Consider the following 25,221-nt stretch of genomic DNA (forward strand, 5'->3'; position numbering starts at 1 on the left):
TCTTTCTACTTCTCTTGTGTTTATGGGCATCCAAATCGCAAAAACAGACATGTTCTCTGGAAACTTCTTCAAAGAATCTCACTAAACAGAAATGGTCCTTGGTTATTATGCGGAGACTTTAATGAGATACTCTACCCAAATGAAACAAGAGGTGGTTGTATAAGAGAAAATTGGAGTCTGACTGACTTTATGAATATGGTAAAGTGTTGCAAGATATCTAATCGTCCTTATCAAGGTAGTAACATGACATGGGCTGGGAAAAGGAGATCATATACAGTGGAAAGTTGGTTAGATAGGGCAATGGCAAATGATCAATGCATGGAAAGCTAATTTTCCAGCATCTGAAGTCATCTACCTAGAAATGATGGAATCAGATCATTGCCCAACTATTATCAGAATCCGAAGAACTACTGAACAAGGTCTCCGACCTTTCATGTTTGACACCAGATTGTGCTCAAACATGAAATGATAGCTTTGCAAATCGGAATCTCACATTACAGTAATGTATACGTAATTGCAGGAAAGAGATATCAGCCTGGAAAAGGTCTCACAATACAAATTCTGCCATACGTATCAAGGAATTAATAAAAGAGATCGATGAAGCACACACGGATCCCTCTATATCAGTGGAACAGATTCGCCACCTCCGCAGTGAGCTTTTGAGAGCATATAGGGATGAGAAAATGTTCTGGAAATTAAAGAGCAGGAACCAGTGGCTAAATGAAGGTGATCGTAACACCCAATTTTTTCACGCCTCAACAAAAAACAGGATCACTAGGAATCGACTGACTTCCATTCAAGATGTCTATGGTACGATAATATATGGTAACAAAGACATCGTAGCAGAAGCAATTCGCTATTTCAGTGACTTGTTTTCAGTGGTATAAAAGTAGATGTCCAGAGCTCCCTGAGAAATATACACCCGGTGGTAACTCAAGAAATGAATGAGAGATTGCTCATGAATATCACAACAGAAGAAATCAGAATAGCCCTCTTCTCCATCGGAGCAACACGAGCACCGGGACAAGACGGCTTTAACGCAGCCTTCTTCCAACAGTACTGGAACATAGTGGGAGAAACCATAGTCTCAGAAGTCAAACATTTCTTTACAACATCAGAAATGCAACGAGGGTGGAACCATACAAACCTTTGCTTGATCCCTAAGAATTAGGAACCGAAAACAATGAAAGATTTCCATCTAATCAGCCTCTGTAATGTGATATATAAGATCATCTCGAAGATCTTAGTGAAGCGCTTGAAAACCATACTATCTGGGATTGTCTCCGAGAATCAAGCAGCTTTTATCCCCGGTAGACATATAACAGAAAATGTGTTGATTGACCACGAAGTTTTCCATGCCTTACGGGTCCGAAAAAGATGCTTAAACTCCTACATGGCGGTGAAGACGGACATTAGCAAAGCATATATGACCGTATTGAATGGGAGTTTCGAGAAAAAGCGCTGCAAAAAAAGGATTTGCTCCCAATGGATACGGTGGATCATGGCGTGTGTACGATCGGTATCCTTCTCGGTTTTAACTAATGGAAGCCCTTATGGTTAGTTTGCGGCAAGCTGTAGTTTACGTCAAGGCGATCCACTATCACCCAACCTATTCATTTTGTGTGCAGATGTTCTAAGTTCTCTTATCTCATAAGCAACAAGAGATGGTCGTATCAATCGCATTAACATTAGCAATGGGAGACCTCGAGTCTCGCACCTCCTCTTCAGTGATGACTCCCTATTCTTCCTCAAAGCAGACTACAAAAACAGTAGTAATTTACTGTAAATCTTTAAAAAATATGGTGCTGCTTCGGGTCAACTAATCAACTTAGATAAGTCGTCAATAACCTTCGGTAACAAGGTATACCAAGAAACAAGAGACAGAACAATGCAAACACTGCAAATACCAAACATTGGTGGTGGTGGAAAGTATTTGGGCCTCCCAGAACAGTTCTCAGGAAGGAAAAAAGAGATGCTACAGTATATCTATGACAAAGTCAAAATGAAGATTGATGGATGGCAAACCAAATTCCTCTCTACCGCCGGGAAAGAAACTCTGATCAAAGCAGTGGCTTATGCTATGTCGGTCTATTCAATGAATTGCTTCCAGCTGCCTATGTAGCTTTGTTCGGAAATAGATAGAATGATAGCTCGATTCTGGTGGGGTTCAACCAACGAGAAACGGAAAATGTTTTGGATTCCTTGGAAGAAATTGGTAACATCAAAAAAGATGGAAGGACTAGGATTCCGAGATATCCATCTCTTTAACCAAGCGTTACCTACAAATTAAATCTGGAAATTTGTTCAGAGATCAAGCAGTTTAATTTTTTGGCTTCTAAAGGCTAGGTACTGCAGGGATGGAGATTTTTTCTCCGCAAACAGAGGCACAAAACCTTCGTATGGATGGAATTCTCTGCATTTTGGATGGGATTTATTGAAGTCTGGAATCCAAGCTACTATCGGTGACGGACACAACATGAAAATAGGAGTCGACCCATGGTTACCAACAACACCTCCACGGCCACCCATTCTATTGCCAATGATAGATCATACACTTGCTGTTAGTCAATTAATTGACCAAACCAATCATCAATGGGACGAGGCAGAAATCTCAAGTTTGATAGATCCTACGGATCATCAACAAATACAGAAGATTTATCTTCCTCTGACCAGCAAGATGGATTCATACATCTGGAGCCATACCAAGGATGGCAGGTACACTGTGAAATCAGGGTACTGGAAAGCGGTTAATGATAACATTCATGATGATGACCCAAAACCCCCATTGGCTAGCAATCCTGACATTGCTACAAACGTGTGAAAGCTGGAAATCTCTCCAAAACTGAAACACTTCCTATGGAGGCTTGCATCCAAGGCGCTAGGAACCGCTAAAAATCTTCGATGCCTAAATATCAACGTCAATCCGTATTGCTCCAAATGTTGTACCAAACTCGAGACAAGTGACCATATTGTATTCTCGTGTTCAGAGATCATCCAGATATGGAGAGCGGCAGGTTATCCAACATAGTTATTAGGTGATGCGGGGAAGCCGATGGAAGATAAATTATGATGGCTTATTGACCTGTCTAAGACACAGAACGCTTCGAAAATTCATAGATTCCTTCCATTTTGGCTAATGTGGAGAATTTGGAAAGGTCGCAATGAATTAGTGTTTAATCGAATGGTAATAGACGCAAAGAACACAATAGAGCGGGCTGTAATGGATACAAAAGAGTTGATAGAGAACACTGTTGATCGAGACAGCCATCCGAAGGACTCACACCACCAAAGATCCAACAATGCGAAGTGGGAAACACCACCAAGGGGCTGGGTCAAATGCAACTACGATTCATCTCATCATGAAGGTAAAAAGTATCAGGATTATGATGGATAATCCGAAACTCAAACGGGACTTTACTACATTGCGGTATGGGTAAGTTCCAAGGACGAGCAACAGTCGAACAATCAGAGTGTACAACATTGATATGGGCATTACAATCATCATGGGGACTATGATACAAATCGTTTCAATTTGAAGGGGATAACCTCAATGTGGTTCGCCTAATAAACGACAATGAGGAACACCCCAGGCTGAGGCATTATTTCGAAACAATCTGGAGATGGAGGTCAATGTTCACATCGGTGAAATTTATGTTTCGTCATCGGAAGCATAACAAATGTGCTGATATGTTAGCAAGAAAACCAATCACTTGTAATAACAATGGAATGTTGTTTCATTCTTGTCCTACTTTTCTAGCTGATACTGTAACACTGATTTTGGTTATTAATAAAGCATTTTGAAGGAAAAAAAAGACGAAAATGTTTTACTTGTTTACTCCAGCTCTACCATTTGCTTTATATTTTTTGAGTTAATTTCATATTTATCATTCAGTCCTTATCCACAACTACATGTTTTCCTTCAGTCAGCCAAAGACCTGCTACGAGTCTATCAAACCATATACAAATTCTCTGCCAAAGCTTTGTGGCTCAACTCCACCAAAACGCTACCAACATATTCGCAAGTTTGCAAGGTCTGCCACTAAGAAAACTTAGAGATAGAGTAGTGTTCTCCTCCTGTTCTTTGGTTTGGTTTTTATGTTTAATGGTCAATATACACTGTGGAAGTCGGATTCACACACTCAAGTATTTTTATTAAGTAGGAAAGATTACTCTTGAGGGACAAAAATGAATATGTAAAAAGCTTATGAATTGCTACAAAAATTGCTATAGTATTTCTTATTCCAGAAAAAGATCCCCTTACATGGCCATTCACCCTTATATTTATACATAGAAAAATGTCAATTAAATGGCTAATTAAGTACAATTATTCTCTCTTAAATGTGTCCGTTTTAATCTTCGAGATTTAATGCTCAACGTTCAAATTTGAATTAATTCCGATCTTCGTAGGCTTCGCCCTTCAGCCTAAAGGCCCCGAACTGAAATGATCTTTAACTTCGACTTCGTCTCCTCCTCGAGGTTAAACCACTCCGATCCCTCTTCGTGGTATAACCACCTCGACTAAGTTCTTGGGCTTATAAGTCTAACGGGCCTTGTCCTCTATGGGCTTCTGTCCTGCCTATGTGGCAATCTTTGGTTGGTCCCGAACTACCCGTGCGGGATCCGACACCAACAATTAGCCCCCCAAGTCTTCCGAAGTGCTACCTCAATTCGGAAGATTTTAATGCTGAAATGACCAAAGATTGCGCTTGAGAATCTTCTGATTTCCCGCCGAAAATCTCATCACTCCTTAATTTCGGCACTAGCCATTTTTAACCGAGTGACATCTGTCATCATTATGACCGTATATTAATTAATTACTATTAAAACGGGAAAAAACCTTCCCACTTCCCACACAACTTCCGAGGCGGTTCCATCATTTAGCTTGTGTAAGGTAACTTCTTTTCATCATCATTTTCTACTTTTACTTTTGCGCTTTAATCAAAACTTCTCTCTACTTTTCTTCGCCGAACCCCTCTTCGCCGGATCTTGAATTTTTCATTTTTCTCCGATGACTTCCGATTCTGAGAGACCTGAGTCTCCGTCTTACGACGAGAGACGTTCTAGCAACGACGAATGCACTCGTCCTAACGACATTGCTGGTCCGCATTACAAATCCACTTGTACTCTTCAATCCCTCGAGCGATTAAAGGGGCTTTGCCATATTCCTCCTGGAATCATAGCAGAGGCGTAGATAGCCGACCCTACGGAATCCCCAGAGAACCACCGCGACGGCTACTTTTGTGTTTATGAAATCTACTTCAAGGGCTGCGGATTGACCTTCCCCCTTCCCGAAGCCCTAGTTCGATACCTGGCGGCTCTTGAGATTGCTTTACCTCAAGTAACCCACAATCTCCTCCGAACCATCCTCGGGATCATAACCGTTGCGGCAGAGGCTGGCTACGTTATTGGAGTCCCCGAGCTGAATGAACTCCTAAGCGTGAGAAGTTCATCAAAGAAAACAGGGTACTTCTCGGCGTATCCAAATGCCAACAGGAACATCATTTCGCACCTCCCGAACAAGGATGAAAACTGGCACCATCCTTGGTTCCTGATTAAGAAAACTCCTGCTTCAATTGGAAATCTTTCCGATGTACTCCCATCGAAGTGGTCTGCGAAGCCTGGTAGAAATTAGGTCGTATATTCCTTTCCTGGTTGTTTTATTTTTACTGACCGAACTCGTTGTTTCACTTCGCAGCTTTCATCGCTTCGACTCTTCCGACTAAGGAATTCATCAAGTTCTTCAAAACAATCCTTGAAGGGGAAACCCTATGGAATTCTTTCACCCTCGATCGGTTCGTTGAAGCCAATCGAAAACTCAGGATGAGCCCTCCCAATCAACTTTATCGTCTTCCGCCCCCTCCCTCAACCCAGGGAATGTCAGCTCGGGCCCTCACTGCCCAGCGTAAGAAGCTCTCCAAGCCGATAGCTGAGGCTTGCGATGAAAACAAGGCGTTCCTTGCGACCGCCATTGACAAAAAAGACTATAGCAGGACCTTGCTGGTTGATGACAACAGCACCGAGGGAGCCAGATCCGTCGCTGCTTTCAGATTAACACCTCGCCGTGAACGTCATGAAGAACTTTCTCCTCGGAGGGTTCAATCTCCTCGTCGTGACTCTCCTCGTCCTCCCCGAGATGATTTTGGCAACGAACCGCTTAAGAACTTGGTTCGCAAGAAGAGAGACAAGTCATCTCGCAGTGATTCTTCTCCGCGAAGGGAGAAATCGAGGGCCCGGACTGACCGTTCTCCTCGATCGTCCTCTCCTACTGAACCAATGGGTCCTCCTGCTCCCGTTGACATGTCTTCCTCTTCCCAACATGGTGGTAAGCAGACTGTCCGGAGCGCATCTCCCCAGAAGGAAAGTTCTAGACCTCAAGATGCTCCCTCGACGTCAAAACCTGCTCTTGTCCCCCAGATCAAATCGCTTACAGGTGACGATTTATGCATTCTTAAAGGTTTTTACCCCATCTTGATTCGAAATCTTACCATTCCCCTTCTTCTACCTTCACAGCTATGGAAAAAGAAGGTAACGTCTTCCGATGCTTTAAGACCCGATCGGGTCTGATCCTGCCGGAATTCGACAAATGGCGTCATGCAATTCGCGAACGCTATTTACTTCATGCGTATCATTCGTCTCGGGTTAGTTTCTCCAAGTTTTTTTTCTGGTTTCGCTATTACCCTTCATACTGACTCTCCATCCCGAATTTATATGAAATGTTAGGCAAACAGCGAATTCAACGATATGGTTGAGCACTACGAGGGACTGTTACTTAGCCAGCTACAGGAGATTGGTTCGTTGAAAGGCAAGCTTACTATTGTTGAGGCTGACCTCCGTTTGTCTTCCGGCTCCAAGCACGATCTGGAGGACAAGGTAGACGGTCTAACATCCGAGCTTGCGAAGATAAACGGGGAGCTGCAGGACCAGTACGACCGGAATTACAAGCTCCAGGATGAACTTCTGGTGTTCAGGGTAGACTTCATGAATCTGAATCATCCGTCGATGCCCTGAACAACCAACTTACTGAGCTTCACGCGAAGTACCAGGCGATCGCCAAGTTGCGTGATTCCGAGTTAGCAAGGTCAGCATCGAAGGCCAGAAAAGAGGTCAAGGGACGCGGGATGGAATTGATCCAAGGGGCCATCCGCTTTATTCAAACTGAGAAATCTAGGTCAGATCTGGAATCTGATATCAAAGAGCACGAGAGCAACCTGATCCTGTTGGATCAGATCCATGACAAAGATTTCTCCGAAGCGCAAGAAAGGTCTGAATTGACCGCTAATTTATCTGAAAAACGGAGTCGCCTGGCAGCTCTTCCTGCTTCAACCTTCAACCCACAGCACTTCGAGGAATTCTTCACCGAATCACCTCCCCCAAGTGAATCGGGTCTAGACTGGGCAGGTAATCTCCAGTTCTCGATACTTACTATCTTTTTCTTGCCTTATTATTATTATTATTTTTTTTTTTCTTTTGTTGACTGGAACTGTCCTTCCTAGGCTCAAGTGAGGCGGAAGATGCCGCCCCTCCCAAAGTTCCAGCTGCACCGGAGGTCACCCCGACGGATGGTTGTACCGTGGAGAGCGGACCAGGAGCTTCATCTGATCAGGCACCAGCCAAGGAGGTGAATGAAACTTTGACAGCCGAGACGGAGTCCGAGGTGGCTGTTAATCCGTAGTGGCTGTGTCCACTCTAAATTGGGGATTGTCCCATTTATTTCAAAACTTAAATTTGAACATGTTTTTGCCTAAGGAGGCTTTATTGTCATTTTACAAAAAATTTGCCTGAGCAGGCTTTTAAACCTTTTTAGGTCATGATCCCAAGAGGGTTTGGTTAAAACTATGTGCGGGTTTGCAAAGTCCGCTTTTAACCTTTTGTGGCCTTGTGGTTATGCTTTCGAGACTTTTAGGCTGATCAGGCCTTTCTCTTTAGAATGCGAGAACTGAGCTCGGCTTAACGCGAGTTCCCCACTTCGGGTTTGGTCAACTCAGTGAATTTGTTGGGCCTGGCCTTAAAAACTTTTGTAGTTAATGATTTTTTTTTAAAATGCGACGGTTGCTTTTTCCCTTCTCATTTCTTGAAAGTAGGAAAAACGGCTCGTCTTTAAGGCAATAACTGCCTTTTCTTGATTTCCAAAAATGGTTTAAGTTACTAGGGCACGCCACCATTAATGATTCTTTGTTTCCAAGACAAACCCTATTCCTATTATAAATAGGAGATTGTTTGCCTTTGATCTCTCCTCAAGAAACTTCATAATTCACTCGATAAGCACCATATCAATGGAAAACGAAAACGTAGTCCCCGTTGATCCCGGCAGCCCGCTTTTCTGTCCGTCGATGGTTTTGAGCCAGCATGTGTTCTCTTCCCGCACGCCGTGTTTCACTTCCCCTCGAAGGAAAAGAAAGAGGCTTGCGATTTCCTGGATAAGGTTTAATACTTATCTTCTTTGATCAAAACTTTCCGCTTTCTTCTTTTTACCTACTTATCTTTATTCTAGGTCGTCGACAAGCACCGTCGCTTGTGTGACGAGAGGCAGCGGCTAGGTCTCAAAAGGCAAACACTAGAGGCTCGCATCGCTCGTGTGGAGAGGAAGATAAGAGCTCTGGAAAGTGATCCCTTTCAATGGGAATGGCGGAACTTTGATTCTGTTGCTGAGATCCCGAAGATGCTCCGGATGTATCTCCGTGCTAAGGGAGTTCCGGGGCCCGTGAATGCCCCGGTCTATACCGCTCCATCTGATAGCGAAGAAGAAGACGAGGAGGATGCCAGCACCCGTCGGAAACGCGTTCGGGATCATCCTGAAGTGGATGCCAAGAACAAGGTGTCCACTTCGAAAACTAAACCGGCGATCAAGGAACCTGTTCCTGAGCCTCTTCCATAAATGTTCTCTAATTCTGCTCCTATTTTGAACTCGTAATGGGCTTCGGCCCCCTTTTTTTTATTTATGGAAACATTTGCAATTTTCTTTATTCTTCAAAATATTCTCGGGGATATATCTTTTAATGCAGGATCGGTTTAAGATCATAAATTTCTCCGCGAATCACTCCATTCCTAGGATAGAATTCGTAGTTTACTAGGGACATGGCGTCTCTATAAATTATAGTCTCAATTTCCCTTTACTCCTCACCAATCTTTTTCATTTTAGCAGGTATGGAATTCAACCTTCGATATTCAGAATCTATGCCCGACTTTTCCAGGATCGGAATGATAAACGAAGATGTTCCAAATGAGTCAAATAGGCAGCCTCTTCCACCTCGCGGCTTCTTCAGATCCCAGATCCGAGCTCTGTGCGCTTTGATCAGGGATCTCCCAATCAGAGACCAAGGAACAGCGATGACATTCATATAGGCGCTTGCGATTTGTCATCGAAAGCTTACATTGGAAAAGAGGAGACTCCGGAAGAGGATTAACCGAATGCAACGCAGACTTACTACGGTATCGAGAGATCTTCACATCCTTGGCTCTCACCCCGGAGAATTGAGCTTGGAATCTCTGACTTCGCTCGTATTCCGGACTGCATGATGCCAATCCTCGACCTTGCTGGTCAAGGAGTTGAAGTGTTCTGCTCATCAACGAGATCTCCCTAATCCGAAGTGTACGATGAGGCATTCCATCTTATTTTTTTTTTTGAATAACGCTCTTTTTCCAATCTCCTTTATGTTCGCATAGTCGATCCTTTATCTGCTTCACTTGTTCGCACAGTCGAACCTTTTCCTTTCATGAAGAAATAAAACAAAAAATTTTATTAACAGCTGAACTCGTTTCCGAGCTGCCTACATACCCGTTTCGGGATCAAGCCACACCGTAGTTCATGTACATAAAAAATGCGTGTAGCCTTTAAACATAAAACTTCTTTAGGTTGATCACGTTCCAAGGTCGCTTGACTGACCTGTCTTCTAAGTCTTTCAACCTATAAACACCGTTCCGAACCACTTCGGTAACAATGTAAGGTTCTTCCCAATTAATACCGAGTTTACCGGCGCCTTCTTCTTTTTTATTGTCAAAGACGCGCCTTAACACATAATCTCCTACGAAGAATGGCCTACTTTTGACTTTAGAGTTGTAATATCGGGCTGCTGCCTACTGGTAATTCTGAATCCGATTCAAAGCTTGATCACGCCTTTCATTTATGGTATCTAGTGAGTCATTAAGCATTGCTGAATTTTCTTCCTCATTTAATGGTGCTTCTGTTCGGCGAAGTCCGGGCACGTTGAGTTCAGCTGGTATTACTGCCTTCATGCCATAAACCAAAGAGAATTGAGTTTCTCCGGTAGGTCGCCTAGGGGTTGTACGATAGGCCCATAGGACGGGTTGGAGTTCTTCATACCATCCTCCCTTTAGATGATTCAAGCGTTTCTTGAGATTGCTCAGTATCGTCTTGTTCGCGGCTTCAGCTTGACCGTTTCCTTGCGGATATTGTGGAGTAGAATAACTGACTTTGATTCCCCAGTCCGCACAAAAGGCATCAAACTCGTGCGAAATGAATTGTGGCCCGTTATTAGTGACTATTTCGTACGGAACTCCATGTCGACATATAATGTTTTCCCAAATGAAAGTCTTCACCGCCGAATCCTTGATACCAACATATGCCTCAGCTTCAACGAATAACTCCCACATAATCCTTCATGCACTTCGCTCATAACGACTTCGACTTCGGGCCCAAAAATGCACAATAGGTAAGGGTCACTGACACCTCGTCTATACAATGTGTCCTTTGATAGACAAAATTTCGCGCTAACGATTTTCATTTTCCTGGTCTGCCATTTATTCTTTGGGAGCTCGCCTGTCATGATGTAGTGCTTTATTGGCTCCCTCCAGTCAGCCCCCAGGCCAGTCTTTAGCCGGAATTTGGTCGACCTTGTGAAATACTCGTGGCTCTGGTTCGGGATGTTCGTTTGGTTCAAGAATATCTTCCTCGATTAATGGCTCGGTCTCTAACACTGTTTCTGGAATCACATCTTCTGCTAAGATAACAGGTTCCTTGTTAGGTGTGTTCGATCCCTTTGATTTCCTCCTTTTGATGGGTGGCAATTCGACCTCCGATTCGCCACGGTCATGTGCCGCTGCTCGAGATCTAGTAACGATGAGGGTTTCTTTGTTGTCTTGAATGCTTCGCTCCGGAATGCATTCCACTGGAATAACTCTTTTCAACTCAGGATCTGATGTTAATGCCAACGCGGCAAGTGCGTCTGCGGTTGTATTCTCTCCCCGAGGTATGTGAATTAGTTCGAATTTCGAGAAATTTTTGGATAGACCCTTCACCATTTCGAGGTATGCTTCCATTCTTGAGTCCTTGGCCTCGTAGTTTCCATTAAACTGGTTAACTACTAATTGCGAATCACAATAAGCGACTATTTCCTTAGCTCCAACTCCTTGTGCCAATCGAAGTCCGGCTATTAGGGCTTCGTATTCTGCCTCATTGTTGGAAGCATTAAATAACAATCGGAATGATTGTTCTAGAATTTCCGATGTTGGAGACTCCAACTTGATTCCCACTCCGGATCCTTGCTTTGATGAAGACCCATCTACATGTAATTTCCAAGTTTGGTTCTCCAGTTGCTCTATCGTTCCAGGTATTGGTAGCTCGGTCAGGAAATCTGCTAAAACCTGAGCCTTCATACTGATCCGGCTTTTGAATTCTATGTCGTATTCGCTCAATTCCATCGCCCATTTCGCCAAGCGTCCGGACTGACTTGGACTATGAAGTATTGTTCGGAGTGGCTGGTTGGTTAATACTTCGACCGGATGGGATTGAAAATATGGGCGCAGCTTCCGAGCCGAAATCACCACCGCGAGTGCGAGTTTTTCCATCATTGTATATCTGGTTTCCGGATCCGTCATTGACTTACTTATATAGTAAATCGGCTTCTGCTCCCCGCGGTCTTCCCGGACCAGGACTCCACTAATCGCATGGTTTGAAACTGACACGTACAGATAAAGCTTTTCGTCCACTTCCGGTTTGGATAATACAGGTGGGGTAGTTAAGTATGCCTTAAGCTGCCCAAAAGCTTCTTCACACTTTTCATCCTAAAGGAATCCTTTGTTTCCTTTTAGAATTTGGTAAAAAGGCAACGACTTATCTGTTGATCTCGAGATAAAACGATTTAAAGCCGCGATCCGCCCAGTCAAACGTTGTACCTCCTTGAAGTTTCTCGGAGACTGCATGTTCAGAAAGGCGTTGATTTGGTTTGGATTGGCCTCAATCCCTCTCTCTGTCACAATATAGCCGAGAAATTCCCCGGATGGGACTCCGAATGTGCACTTTGCCGGGTTCAGCTTCATTTGATACTTATTGAGAATATCGAAACATTCCTCTAGATGCTTAACGTGATCCTCCTTCTTTAACGATTTAACCAACATGTCATCTATGTAGACTTCCATTGTCTTCCCGAGATGATTGTGGAACATTTTGTTAACCAACCGTTGATAAGTTGCTCCTGCATTTTTCAAACCAAAAGGCATCACTTTGTAACAATAAATACCTCTATCCATGATAAATGATGTTTTTTCTTGGTCCTCGGGGTTCAATAACCCGAGAAAGCATCCATGAAGGTCAACAGTTCATTCCCAGCGGTGGATTCTACGAGTCGATCTATATGCGGGAGCGGAAAACTATCTTTAGGACATGCTTTATTGAGGTCCGTGAAGTCGATGCAAACTCTATCTTTTCCATTCTTCTTTTTAACCACGACGGTGTTTGCTACCCATTCCGGGTATTGTACTTCCCTTATGGACCCTATCTTTAAAAATTTTTCCACTTCGTCGTTTACTATTTTTGCTCGTTCTACTCCGAGCTTTCTTCTTTTTTTGATTTACAAGCTTGAAACTTGGATCCACGTTTAGTTCATGACAAATTATGCTTGGATCTATGCTAGGCATATCCGCCGCCGACCATGCAAATGATGTTTCGTTTTTCCTTAAAAGCTCGATCAAAGCTTCTTTTATTTGCCTAGTCAAAGTTGCTCCAATTCGAATTTTCCGTTCCGGTTTGTCTTCTTTCAACACTACTTCGATTACTACATCATCTTTTTTCTGCCCGCTAGGAAATTTTGGTCTTAGTCCCTCTTTTGCGGGCTTCGTTAATTGCTATTGAATCTTCAAACGGTGGCTAACTAGATAACATGTTCTCGAAGCTTCTTGATCCCCCCGAATTGTTTCCACTCCATTTGGTGCTGGAAATTTGATACATTGATGATACGTAGAGGGGACTGCCTTCATTTGATAAATCTAAGGAGTCCCGAAAATGATGTTGTAAGCCGCGGGCTTATCAAAAACAACAAAATCCACGATCTTTGACACCCGTTTGGCAAGGACTGGTAGCTTGATTGTTCCGAGGGACATGGCTGATTAACTTGTGAATGCTACTAACGGAGATGGAGGCCCTATTATGTCTGCCCGACTAATTCCCATTCTTTCTAAAGTACTTAAAAAGATTAGATCGACCGAACTGCCAGTATCGATAAGAATCCTTGATACTTCGAAGTTGGCAACGTCCAGGGTAATGACTAATGCATCATCATGAGGTCTCTCGAGGTGCCGCGTTTCTTCTTCGTCAAATGATATTGATTCACCTTGAAAATCGACTTCTTCACTCAAACTTGCTTTGAGTAAAATATTTCACCTATGTTTCTTGATGGAACTTATCGAATCTTGGCAAAATTTAGAACCTCCTAGAATCACATTGATCTTACCCTTCGAACTCCTTGGCTCTCCCTCATTGGATAACTTTGGTCTTTTGGAATTTTGATCTTTGGAGTTATCCTTTGCTTTGTGGTATTCCTTCACGAAATCTTTTATATCGAATTTGGAAAGATCTCCACGCTCCTCGAGATGCCTCTTAAGGACACTACAATCCTTGGTTAAATGTCCGGTTACGTTATGAATGTCGCAATGTAAACTTTCATCACGGACCCAAGTGTTTGACCTTTCTTTCCCTTGGAATTGCTTTCCGACAATACTGTTGAAGGGTTGCGACCCAAACTTTCTTGGTCCTTTATTCTCCCTAGGCTCGAACTTCTTGATAGGGACGGTGATTGCCGGTTTCTCTTGTTTATTTCTTTTGGCGAAATTTTTTTTTTCGTCCTCTACTTCCATCCAGTTGTTTGCGCGGAAGAGTGCATCCTGAATTGTGTCTGGTTTATGAAGTATTAAATCCTCTTTAAACCTTGAATCATATCACAATCCTTTTCGTAGGGCAGATAAGGCTGATTGCTGCGAGATTCTTGGGAGCTTTGACAGCACTCCTCTGAACTTGGTGATGAAAACTCGAAGTGACTCATTTGATCCTTGTGATAGGTTCCAAAGATCGGCATCCAAAACGCTTTTGTCCATAAGGATGGAATATTGTTTTAAGAAAACAGCTGATAGCTCGTCGAAATTGCTGATCGAACCCGGCTCTAATTGGGTGAACCACATTAGAGCTTGGCCACATAGATTTTCCGAAAAGAGCTTGCAGTACCCTGCGTGATCATCAGCTTCATCCAATTCGACTCTTCCAGCAGCGATCAGAAAAGCTGCGAGATAGCTCTTTGGATCCCCCAATCCGCTGTAAGGGTCCAACTTGAGCTTCCGGGAATCTTTGATTCTCAAACTTGCGATTCGCGGAACGAAAGGTGTTCGCCTAGCTTCTTCAATGACTCGATTGATATCCGGCTCCGAACTCGTAGCCTGATGGAACTTTGACTTCCTTTCTTTTAGTTCCTAGCTAACCTTCCTCATAGTTTCAAACTGGTCGAGGTTTTCCTGCTCGTATTGATCTGCAAGTTGAACTTCATCTTCGAGCTGTGTCTCTCCCTCCAATGGCTGAACTACATTATTAGTAGCACCAGGAGTTGTTTGTCTGCTGGTTTCATTTCGCGCAACGGAACTTGGCGAGTTGAATATCCTTCTTCGGATTCCCACAGGATTTCCTGCACTTAAAGAGCGAACACGAGTTTGTATAGTACTGACGTTTTGACTAAGAGATACCTGGGATGTTTGTAACGTGTCGACGGCCTTTTCCACATTCGAGAACTTCTGCGACATTTCCGACATAGTTTGTTGCATGGCTTTGAGGGTTTCGGCCAATGACGGCTCAACTGCGTCTCCTCCGGACATTGCTGCTTATCTCGGAAATGGAAATGTAGTAAAGAAAAATCTGACCACTCAAGAATCCTCTATCCCCACAGGCGGCGCCAAAATGTGGAAGTCGGATTCGCACACTCAAGTATTTTTATTAAGTAGGAAAGATTACTCTTGAGGGACAAAAATGAATATGTAAAAAGCTTATGAATTGCTACAAAAATTGCTATAGTATTTCTTATTCCAGAAAAAGATCCCCTTACATGGCCATTCGCCCTTATATTTATACATAGAAAAATGTCAGTTAAATGGCTAATTAAGTACAATTATTGTCTCTTAAATGTGTCCGTTTTGATCTTCGAGATTTAATGCTCAACGTTCAAATTTGAATTAATTCCGATCTTCGTAGGCTTCGCCCTTCAGCCCAAAAGCCCCGAACTGAAATGATCTTTAACTTCGACTTCGTCTCCTCCTCGAGGTTAAACCACTCCGATCCCTCTTCGTGGTATAACCACCTCGACTAAGTTCTTGGGCTTATAAGTCTAACGGGCCTTGTCCTCTATGGGTTTCTGTCCTGCCTATGTGGCAATCTTTTGTTGGTCCCGAACTACCCGTGCGGGATCCGACACCAACATACACTACAAGAAATTTGGTCATTGGTAGTACACTGAAAACGCTACTATATCGATTTAGTAGCGTTTTCATGAACGCTATGACAGGAGGAGCTATAATAGCCTCACCCCATATGATAGCATTTTTCGGAATGCTACGGAAGATGAACCTATTATAGCGATAGTCTTATGCTATAGGATAGTTTTTTCTAGCACTTGTTTCGTGCTATTATGTACTCTTTCATGGCTTTGTATTAGTGCCATGAAATATTTTATTATGACACAATTAAAATGTCGTTGTAAATTGTTTCGTTACAGTTATGGCTGCCAAAATTGTGCACCTATTCGATTGCGATAATAAATTCTGGGATTTATAAAATCTATTGTGAAACAAAAAATCATAAAAGACCAATGCTTTTCCATTTAAGATCCAAAGCATACAAAGGGTACAGATTTAAATCATGAACTCTAAAAGGAACATGTAAACATACATGAAACCAACTCATAAACAAAACATAAAGTCATGTCTTAAACTGATCAAGTTCTCAAACATAGCCGGCTAAACTGATCAAGTACTTACGGATACTTGGTCTCTAATGGGTCCCCAGTTCTTGATTTCTGCAAAATCAGATGGGTTTTAATGAGTTTTCGTAGAGCATCATTGTCAATTCCCTAAGTATAAGTAATTTGTCCTCTTCAGGAACGTGAGTGGGAGTAAGATTGACAATGTTAACTCCAGTTAATGAGTGCAGACAAAACTGGTGTCTAGAAATCGGTATGAACAAATGAGTTTTGACTTATTCAACAAAAAGCCTCACAAAAATAATAACAAAGGTTGCTAAACAAAAGACTCTTGACAGATTCAATAAATGTCTCACAGTAATAAGTAGCAAAGTGGTTATATTGTACCTTAATAGCAAAAGCAAGAAAGTATTGTGAGCAGTCAGGCCAATCCAAAGCTAGGTATTTGAAGCCACGAGTTGAATCTGAATCACCTTTGTAGGAGACTAGTTGAGCTGTAACGTTAAACAGAGAAACTTAAACAGGAATAGAAGCAAATGTTCAAGTAAAGTACGAGAGTAAAGAACAAGTACCAAAGATGATTTAAACAAGTCCAACGAGAGGAAGAAAGTGACTGCCAATAACCAACCCAAGAAAAAAGAATAGAGAAATAGCTTACGTTATGTATATCCAAAAACAAAGACTTTCTTCCTATATTGCTTTCCTCCTTCCTCCAATGCTCCCTGACACACATATAACACAACATATATTGGGAATCATAAACATCACTCTACTTAACATAAGATATAATTTACTGCCATACCTGCAGAGATGAACCCATCTCTTATCCAGCATTGTATATATGTTCTAACCTTTATTAAACCAAGAAGCAATACAATTCAAACACATAAGCAAACAGATATATAACACTAAGCAAACAGAAACGCATATCAGTTTACAAACTATGAATTTCTTTTTCAGACTAACATACCAAATAAGAAAAGACAAACTTGAATCTAAACACAAACACATATATAAAACTAAGCTGACACAAACTATCAATTTCTTCTTCAGACAAACATACCAACTAAGCAAATACAAACTTGAATCTAGACACAAACACAAATATAAAACTAAGCAAACACAAACACATAAGCAAAGAAACAGAATCTCAAACACAAGCTCGAATCTAAGCAATTCATTTTCGTTTTCAATTTCATTATCAGCAATCCATATTATCCCAAAGTTTTAAACCCTAATTCTCAATTAGAAACACAATCTCAAATTAATAATATAGTTTTGAACCCTAATTCTCAATTAGAAACAAAATCGAAAATTACTTACAGCTTCGTTACTTACAGAATCTGAAATCTCTTCCTTCTCTTCCTTTCAGCTTCGTCTCCTTCCTTAATAAAGAGCTTCAAACCTCGCAATAAGCTACAGACCTTGAAAGCTCACAATAAGAGAATTTAATTAGGGTTAAGGAGACTGAAAATAGGAGCAGCTTGAATGAGAAATCAAATCGGATGGAAGACTAACCCAGTCGAGAAAACAGAAAGAACAACAGAGAAGACGAGAAGTCTGGCGAACGAGAAACAGTCGGAGCAGAATATATAATAGAGCTACGGAGAGGACGAGAAGTCGAGAGAAACCCAGCTCCGACTCAGATCTAGGTCGAGACACCGAGCCCAGATTGAGGCGTCGAAGGTTGATAAATGACTGGAAATCGAGTGAATCGAGGCGACGAAGGTTGAGGAATGACCGGAATTGGGTTTTCTGGTGACCGGAAACCGGATTCGTGGTGTCAGCGAAGGTTTAGATTTTCAGAAAAAAATGACCTAAGTGTTTGCTTTTGTGAGAGTCGCGGAAAAACAAAGTTTTGGCTAAGTGTTTTGCCTCTAAAATGATTTTCTCTGCTACAGTAGTGATTTTTGGATTCCCGCTTAATGAAATTCTTTCCCAGCGCTAACTTAATACTACAATATAGTTGCCATCCGATTTTGTCACTTTTAGTAGCAGTTAATGAATTAGTGCTACAATGATATGCTGCCAATGACCAAATTTCTTGTAGTGATAGACTCAAAATGTGGGCTCAATTATATTTACTTTCTTTGTATTAGTTATAGCATATATCGTGTTTGTTCAAAAAAAAAAGACCATATATTGTGTAAATTTTAGAGTTCGTAAGTTGTTAAGGTCACAAACTAAAGCAAATAACTATATGAGTTTGTATTGTTCATTGAACTTTATATGACAATGATTTAATCATAGTGGAATTACTACAAAATATGCAATATACATTTTTCACTTTTTCCAAACCGTAGATTCATAGTTTTTTTTTTTTTCAGGAATGATTTACACCATGTTTATCCACCAAAGTCATTCTATTTTCTTAACGATGCAGTTCATTTTGGTGAAGGATATTGGAAGGTTAAAGCCACAGAGGTTCAAACAGAGGGTTCAAGCACCATATCACATACAAAGATGAAATGTTTTAGAGCGATGAAGCTAAACTATTCTAGATTTTGTGACAAAATATAGATCTTCCAATATTTGGTGGCAATCACTCTTCACTCACAACATCTTACGGTGAAAATAAATTCTCATCCACATGGTTAGTAGTTTATGAGTGTGCCGCACAAAATAAATCATTTGTGTAATGTTGATTATATCTATCCATCTTGTGTGCTACTACAATCGCGTGTTTTGTAGGGGCTCTTCATGATATCATAAAATCGTTATAGACTGGCATGAAAGTTGAATACTCATGGGATTAAAGTTGTGTGTAACCCACACTAGTTTGACATATTCTTTCTAAAAGCGTAACTAGCCATGGGAATTTGGTGATAACTGAAAAACCGAACAGAACCGAGATTTTTGGTTAGCTGTAAACCGATCGACGATTTTATAAATACACATCGATTCTATGTTTGGTTCGGTTTGTCATCAGCTAACCAAACGGTTTTTTTAGTTCTCTTCGTACCATCATCTGTCAAAGCAACTTCATGAATTTAGGCCAAAGAAACGAGGATGGGTTGGACACATTAAAGATCCGCTATGGATAAAGCTCGAAGAAAGACGATTGACTAAAGAAAAACGATAGTAAATGCGTTTAATATAATTTGTGCTACTTTGGACTTATTTAATGAGAAATATGTTTAATATGGGCAAAACTGTATGGACTCACTCAAAAATTGTTACAATCCACTATTTACTCTTTTTTTTTTTTCTTTTCGGCATTCATTATTTATTCTATATATTAGAAAAAATCTCTACATCTAATTTGTTTTTCTTTCATTCTCGTCCGCTTTTTCTTCGGTCTCTCTAATACCCTAGCGAAATCTTATGCTTCTCTTCTACTGCTTATATGCTTCATATCTCTCATTTTCTCCTCTAAATCCTCACAATGAGTAATGACAAGGAAAACTTCAACATCGCCGATCCTACTACAGGTAAATTTTACTTTTTTTTTTCCTATTGCTACGCTTTTTAAGAAAATTTGTTTAAACTTTAATATATACTGGTATTAGAACTTTATGAATGTAGTTCTCTGAGGCTGGTTGGTAACAAGTCTTGTCGGGCATGAGATCGAACAGCCGTAGGTCACCGTCACCATCTCATTCTAATGGGTAGCCTCACACTTTGCTGAGAACACTAATTTGTAATGGATTTGGGCTTGGTATTTGGTAGTTGTAAATTTAATAATGGGTGTGTAGTTTATATTTATGGACTTGATATTTGAGTGGTAAATTTATTAATTGGTTTCTAAAAAAATTCATGGGCTTGTAATTTATTTTCGGTTGACCAAAAAAAAAATAAAAAATCGGTTCACTTTGGAACTAATTTTATAGACTATAACCGAATCAAATAAACCGAGTCCTAAACCGAACAAAATTATTATTTGGTTCAATTGGGCATGATTTGGACAAGACCCAAAAAACAAAAACAAAAAACTAACCATTTCCCTAAACAAGCCGAATGTCCATAGCTAAGCATAACTATATATATGTTATTATATAAAGTATGGTTTTCAATGTTAGTAACTCATAGGATCGTGACACGTGACAAATCTATCGATCTTAGATTTTGACACATGTAAAACAAAAATTTTCTTTTCAAAATTAAAAAAAGATCATTGTAAGTAATTATAAATTTAAATAATTTTAAAAATGTAAAAAATAATTATAAGAATAATTTTAAACATTTAATATTTCTATAAACAATTTAAAAAATGTCAAAAGATAATAATAATAAGTAAATTATACGTTTTTTATAATTAAAAATATATATTTCAATTAAACAAAAAAAAATCAAGCAAATTTATTAAAATAGAAACATATGTTATCATATAACTAATATGATATATTTTTGTTTCTCAAAGTTAGTAATTAATAGTATCAGGAACCGTCAAAGATTTTATCATGTGTCATGATAATTTAAAATTTAATATTATTTATCTCAATTTCCTTTCCAGTTAGAAATATGTGATGATTTAATTAAGCTAATCCTTATATTATTTATTTGAGTTTTTTTTGCAATTAGAAATATGAGAGATCAATTTGTTTTTCTCTTTTGTAATATTTTTTTACTTAACTGTATTTTTTGTTTGTCCTCAATTATGATTGTAGTATTGTTAGATTGTTTATTTTAATTTCTCTTTTCATATTTAAATTATTAAAGATTCATATCTCATCGTGTTTATAATTTATTATTTTGAGTTTAACTGTTGTATCTTTAAATTATTTATTTTGATTTCTACGTTAAATTTAAATGATATAAGATTTTTAATATATCATAGTTCTAATGACTTTAGATAGCGACATGTGCCATGATTTAAATTACAAATTTACATTATTTATATCAATTTTATTTTTTAATTAGAAATATGTAATGATTTTAAGTAAATTTTTATATTGTTTATTTGAAATTCTTGAATATGTAAGAACCTTATATGCTTCTTCTTTGTTTTTGATATTTTGAATTTAATTATACTATTTTTAAAAATTTATTTAAATTTCTATGTTCATATTTGAATTAGATAAGATTCATATATCATCGTACTTATAATTTGTTTGGATTTATCAATTTTTATTTATTTATCATAAAGTAATTGCAATAAAGTATATAGAAATCGAACCCGCAACGTTAGCTTGGAAGGCTAAAGAATTTAGTCGATTTAACATCTTTATATTTTTAACGTGTCTAATTAAATACTACTTTGGTTTCACTCGCTAACTTTATAATGAATATTTTTAATTTTAGTTCTTCATATAAGTATACTATGAGTTATTGCTATGTGATATATCTTTCATTCGAAATAATTTGAAATTAATAATTTTAGTGGTTAAAGATACAATGCAACGGTGAAAAAGTAAATATTTTTTTTTACTTTTGAAAGAAATTTTTTACTTAAGACGTTGTTAATTAATTTTTAGTTAAATTTGATTTTAATTTTTTAAAAATTAAACCCGTCCATTGGACGGGTCCTTATCTAGTTATTATATAAAGTATGGTTTTCAAAATTAGTTATTCATGTGATCGTGACACGTGTCAAATCTATCGATCTTAGATTTTGCCATGTGTCTAAAGATAATTAAAAATTTAAATTTAAAAAGATAATTAAAAATTTAAAAATAATTTATACCTATATTTCCATAAGAGATTTTGCCATGTGGCAAAAAAAAAAAATTGGTTTTAACAAATTAAAAATTGTAAAAAGATAATTATAACAAATTTATAAATTAAAAGAGTTTTATAATATAAAGAAATTATATGTATATTTTTCATAAAAATAGAAATTATAAAATAATGTTAAACGTTTTATTTATAAGTTACTAACTGTACAAGAAAAAAAAATTCAAAATAGAAAAAATTAAACAAATTATATAATTTATTAATCATATAAGAAAAAGGATTGTAAATACTCGTCTCTATATAAACAAATAGGTTACGTTTTCTCATATTTTCTCACCAAGCAAACTAATTTCTTCAGAAACACCACCATTTCTTTAAATTCATTCTATTAGTAAAGTTTTTCCTCTCTTTTTTTGTCATAAATTATTTTAAAGATAAAATTAGTAACTAACCTTTGACTCAAAAATAATTAAGGAAATAGCCATGAGTAAAAAAAAACTTCAGAAACTAATGTTTTTCAGCGATGAAATAGTCCTCAAACAAAAGACGAAACATACATGTAATTAGGATTTTAAAAAAATATGAAATAAAAACTAATAACAGGAAATAAAAAAAAAAAAAAAATCAATACTGGAATTTTGACGACGAAAGAGAGACATCCACCTAGAATAAGAGGAAAAAATAATGTCATTTAATAAAATAGCATATCATACTAAAAGAAATAGGAGTAGCATGTGATTGTTAATAGAGGTGACGATGGTGGTGGTTGATGGTTACAGATGTGGTGAAATATTTACTTTAAGAACAACATGAATCATGTAGAAATTATTTATCATTTGTTGGAAATATATCATGTCATTTATATATATATAAAAAAAAAAACACTTTGAATTACAATGGTTTTCTAAAAATGACATGTGATATTCAGATCCAAAGAATATACGGCGATGGAGGTAAATTAAGGAATTATGAACGGTAAGCCGATGGACATAGACTAGAGTTGTTGTCGGAAAGAGGTTCGGCTCGATGCCAAAGGAGATAAAGAAGGAGAAGAAATAAGATCAGTTGGGAAAGAGGAGAAGATGCGGTAATGGTGGTGTTAGTGATAAATAGGCCAACATTTATATTAGATGATTTAATAATTAGTATAAAATAACTACAAATAGTATTTTATATTGTGCGTTATGCATAATAAATCTATTCAAAAATAATTAAAATGCTGCATTTTCTAAAATTAAAACATAGATGTTTATATAATTTATTTAAGCTTAAAAAAAAGATAAGTGATAATTTCGACCAGCAACCCGTGCAACGCACGGGTCCATATCTAGTATATATATATGGGAACTTGTGAAATCATTTTTTTCATTTAACCGATGGCGGACAAAAAAATAGAAGGAAAAATATATAATGTTGTTAATTTTCTTAAAAAGAAAACCAAAAATTCTTCATTTATTTTTATAATTTTATGGTTAGAGTTACGAAGAAAATACTTTTTATGTCAGCAAATAAAAAAAGAAAGAAAAAATAAAATTGATGAAACTCATTATGTATGTGACACATCAACAAAAATAGATTTTAATGTTTTTATTTTAGTATTTAGAAAATATATCTTTAAAGTTATTCTTTTTGTTTAAAATCTAGTAAGTAAATGAAAAAGAATTATTAAATCTTGCAAAAAGACAATATGATATTTTTTTAATTAATTTTGAAATATTATAGATTCCATGAACTGATGTTAAGCATCTTGTTCTCTTAAATAACATCTCTTTTTATAAATGAAAAGATTTGGTAACTGAAGAAACTTTATTGGTCATAACAATTTTTAGAAAAATTTGTTTGTATATGAAAAAAAAATCATGACAACTTAATCATGAACATGAAAGTAATGTTCTTATCTTCAATTTTAATTATTGATTTTTTGTCTATTCAGAGTCTTTCTTTAGCTTGCTTATATATAGATTAACAAAAACATACAATTCTCATAGAGAGAAAAGTTTAGAAGAAAACTAGAAAAGGTGAAAGTATGGAGAGGACAAGTACTTCACTTCTATTCCTTGTTAGCTTAGTTATCATATTTGCCACAGGTATTAATATATTATATACATATATCTTTTATATACTTAATTTTTACTCAAAAATTTGGCTATTTTGTGATATTACCCTATTATATAATCTTTTACATACCTTTCAATTGTTATGTTTTTACTCTTCATCACATATTTTTCTTACAGTTTAAAATTTTCAACAGTATAATTCTACGATCAGAATAAACAAATTTTGATATTGCCAAGAGTCTATATGAACAATTAAGGAAACAACCCTGCTTGACATTTTTAGTACACCCGTAGATGAATTAACGTAGGTTCACATGGCATGGGATGAAAAAAAAAAAAAAAAAGAAAAACACAGTATGATAGTAAGTTATGTGATTTTTTTTTTATGAATTGACTTGGTCTTACAATGATGACACAAATAAGACTATTATCTCTAATCATGAACAAATGTATTAGATATAACAACAACAAAATCAGTTTAGTGCGTACGTGCTAGCTTAGTCGTCCTTAGTGAGTACTACGGCGTTTGGCTCCTGAGGTCCCAAGCTAAGTTGGTTGGGTCATGTAGGATTAGTTTTTCGTTGGCTCAGTAACTTTGGTGTCTTTTTATTCTGCCCATCCGGCGACATAAGATTGAATTACATATATAACAATATTTGTAGATGACATTGAAAAAATCGCAATGACATGACTTATTTCCATCAAATAGTTATTTTGTTATGTGAACAACTAATTTATCACAATGATGTTCTATCAAACTACACCTCAAATCCTAAACTCTAACCTATGTTTAATACATTAGATGCCCATATATATATATAAACATGTTACGAAAATATCACATATTTCATAACTATATATATAAAAAAATTCTCTCATTGCTATTTTTAAAATTTATTTGTACTTTATATCTATATGGTACAAATACTCTTATTTTTATGTTTTTTTTTTTTTGAACACCCTCTTATTTTTATGTTAAGTTTACTAAATCATATAATGTTTCAGTTGTGAATCAGATAAGAGCACAAACATGTGACGACAAACTAGGCTCTTGTGAAAATTGCGACCAAAGGTGCAAGGCCAAACACGGACCATCGTCCGTAAGCAAATGTAACGGTCCGGATGGGATGTGCAAGTGCACCTACGAATGTGCGTCATTTAAACCAGCCAAAGTGTGCGTCGGTGCGACTGATATGTGCACTGACACTTGTCCTCAGAGTTGTTGTGATAGACAATGCGCAATAAAATATAAGAATGGACATGGGGGTTGTGTCAACTATGCTGGTTATAGGATGTGCATATGCGAGTACTCTTGCTAAAACATATTGACAAAAGTTGTTAAAAAAATTATTATGGTGATAAAA

General features: G+C 38.0%; 1 protein-coding gene and 1 pseudogene across 1 annotated transcript; both read left to right on the forward strand.

Annotated features, from left to right (window-relative positions):
• The first annotated feature begins 4,967 nt into the window (after positions 1-4,967).
• LOC110231003 lies at positions 4,968-7,633 on the forward strand (annotated as a pseudogene).
• Positions 7,634-23,769: 16,136 nt separating this feature from the next.
• Positions 23,770-25,221, forward strand: LOC9299880 (putative defensin-like protein 179). The gene is made up of 2 exons (XM_002863758.2): positions 23,770-23,887; positions 24,863-25,221. Exons 1-2 carry the CDS (start codon positions 23,827-23,829, stop codon positions 25,174-25,176), a joined length of 375 nt encoding a protein of 124 aa, XP_002863804.1. The 5' UTR covers positions 23,770-23,826; the 3' UTR covers positions 25,177-25,221.

The sequence above is a fragment of the Arabidopsis lyrata genome (assembly GCF_000004255.2).
Source record: "Arabidopsis lyrata subsp. lyrata unplaced genomic scaffold ARALYscaffold_8, whole genome shotgun sequence".
In the NCBI taxonomy this organism is placed as follows: Eukaryota; Viridiplantae; Streptophyta; class Magnoliopsida; order Brassicales; family Brassicaceae; genus Arabidopsis; species Arabidopsis lyrata.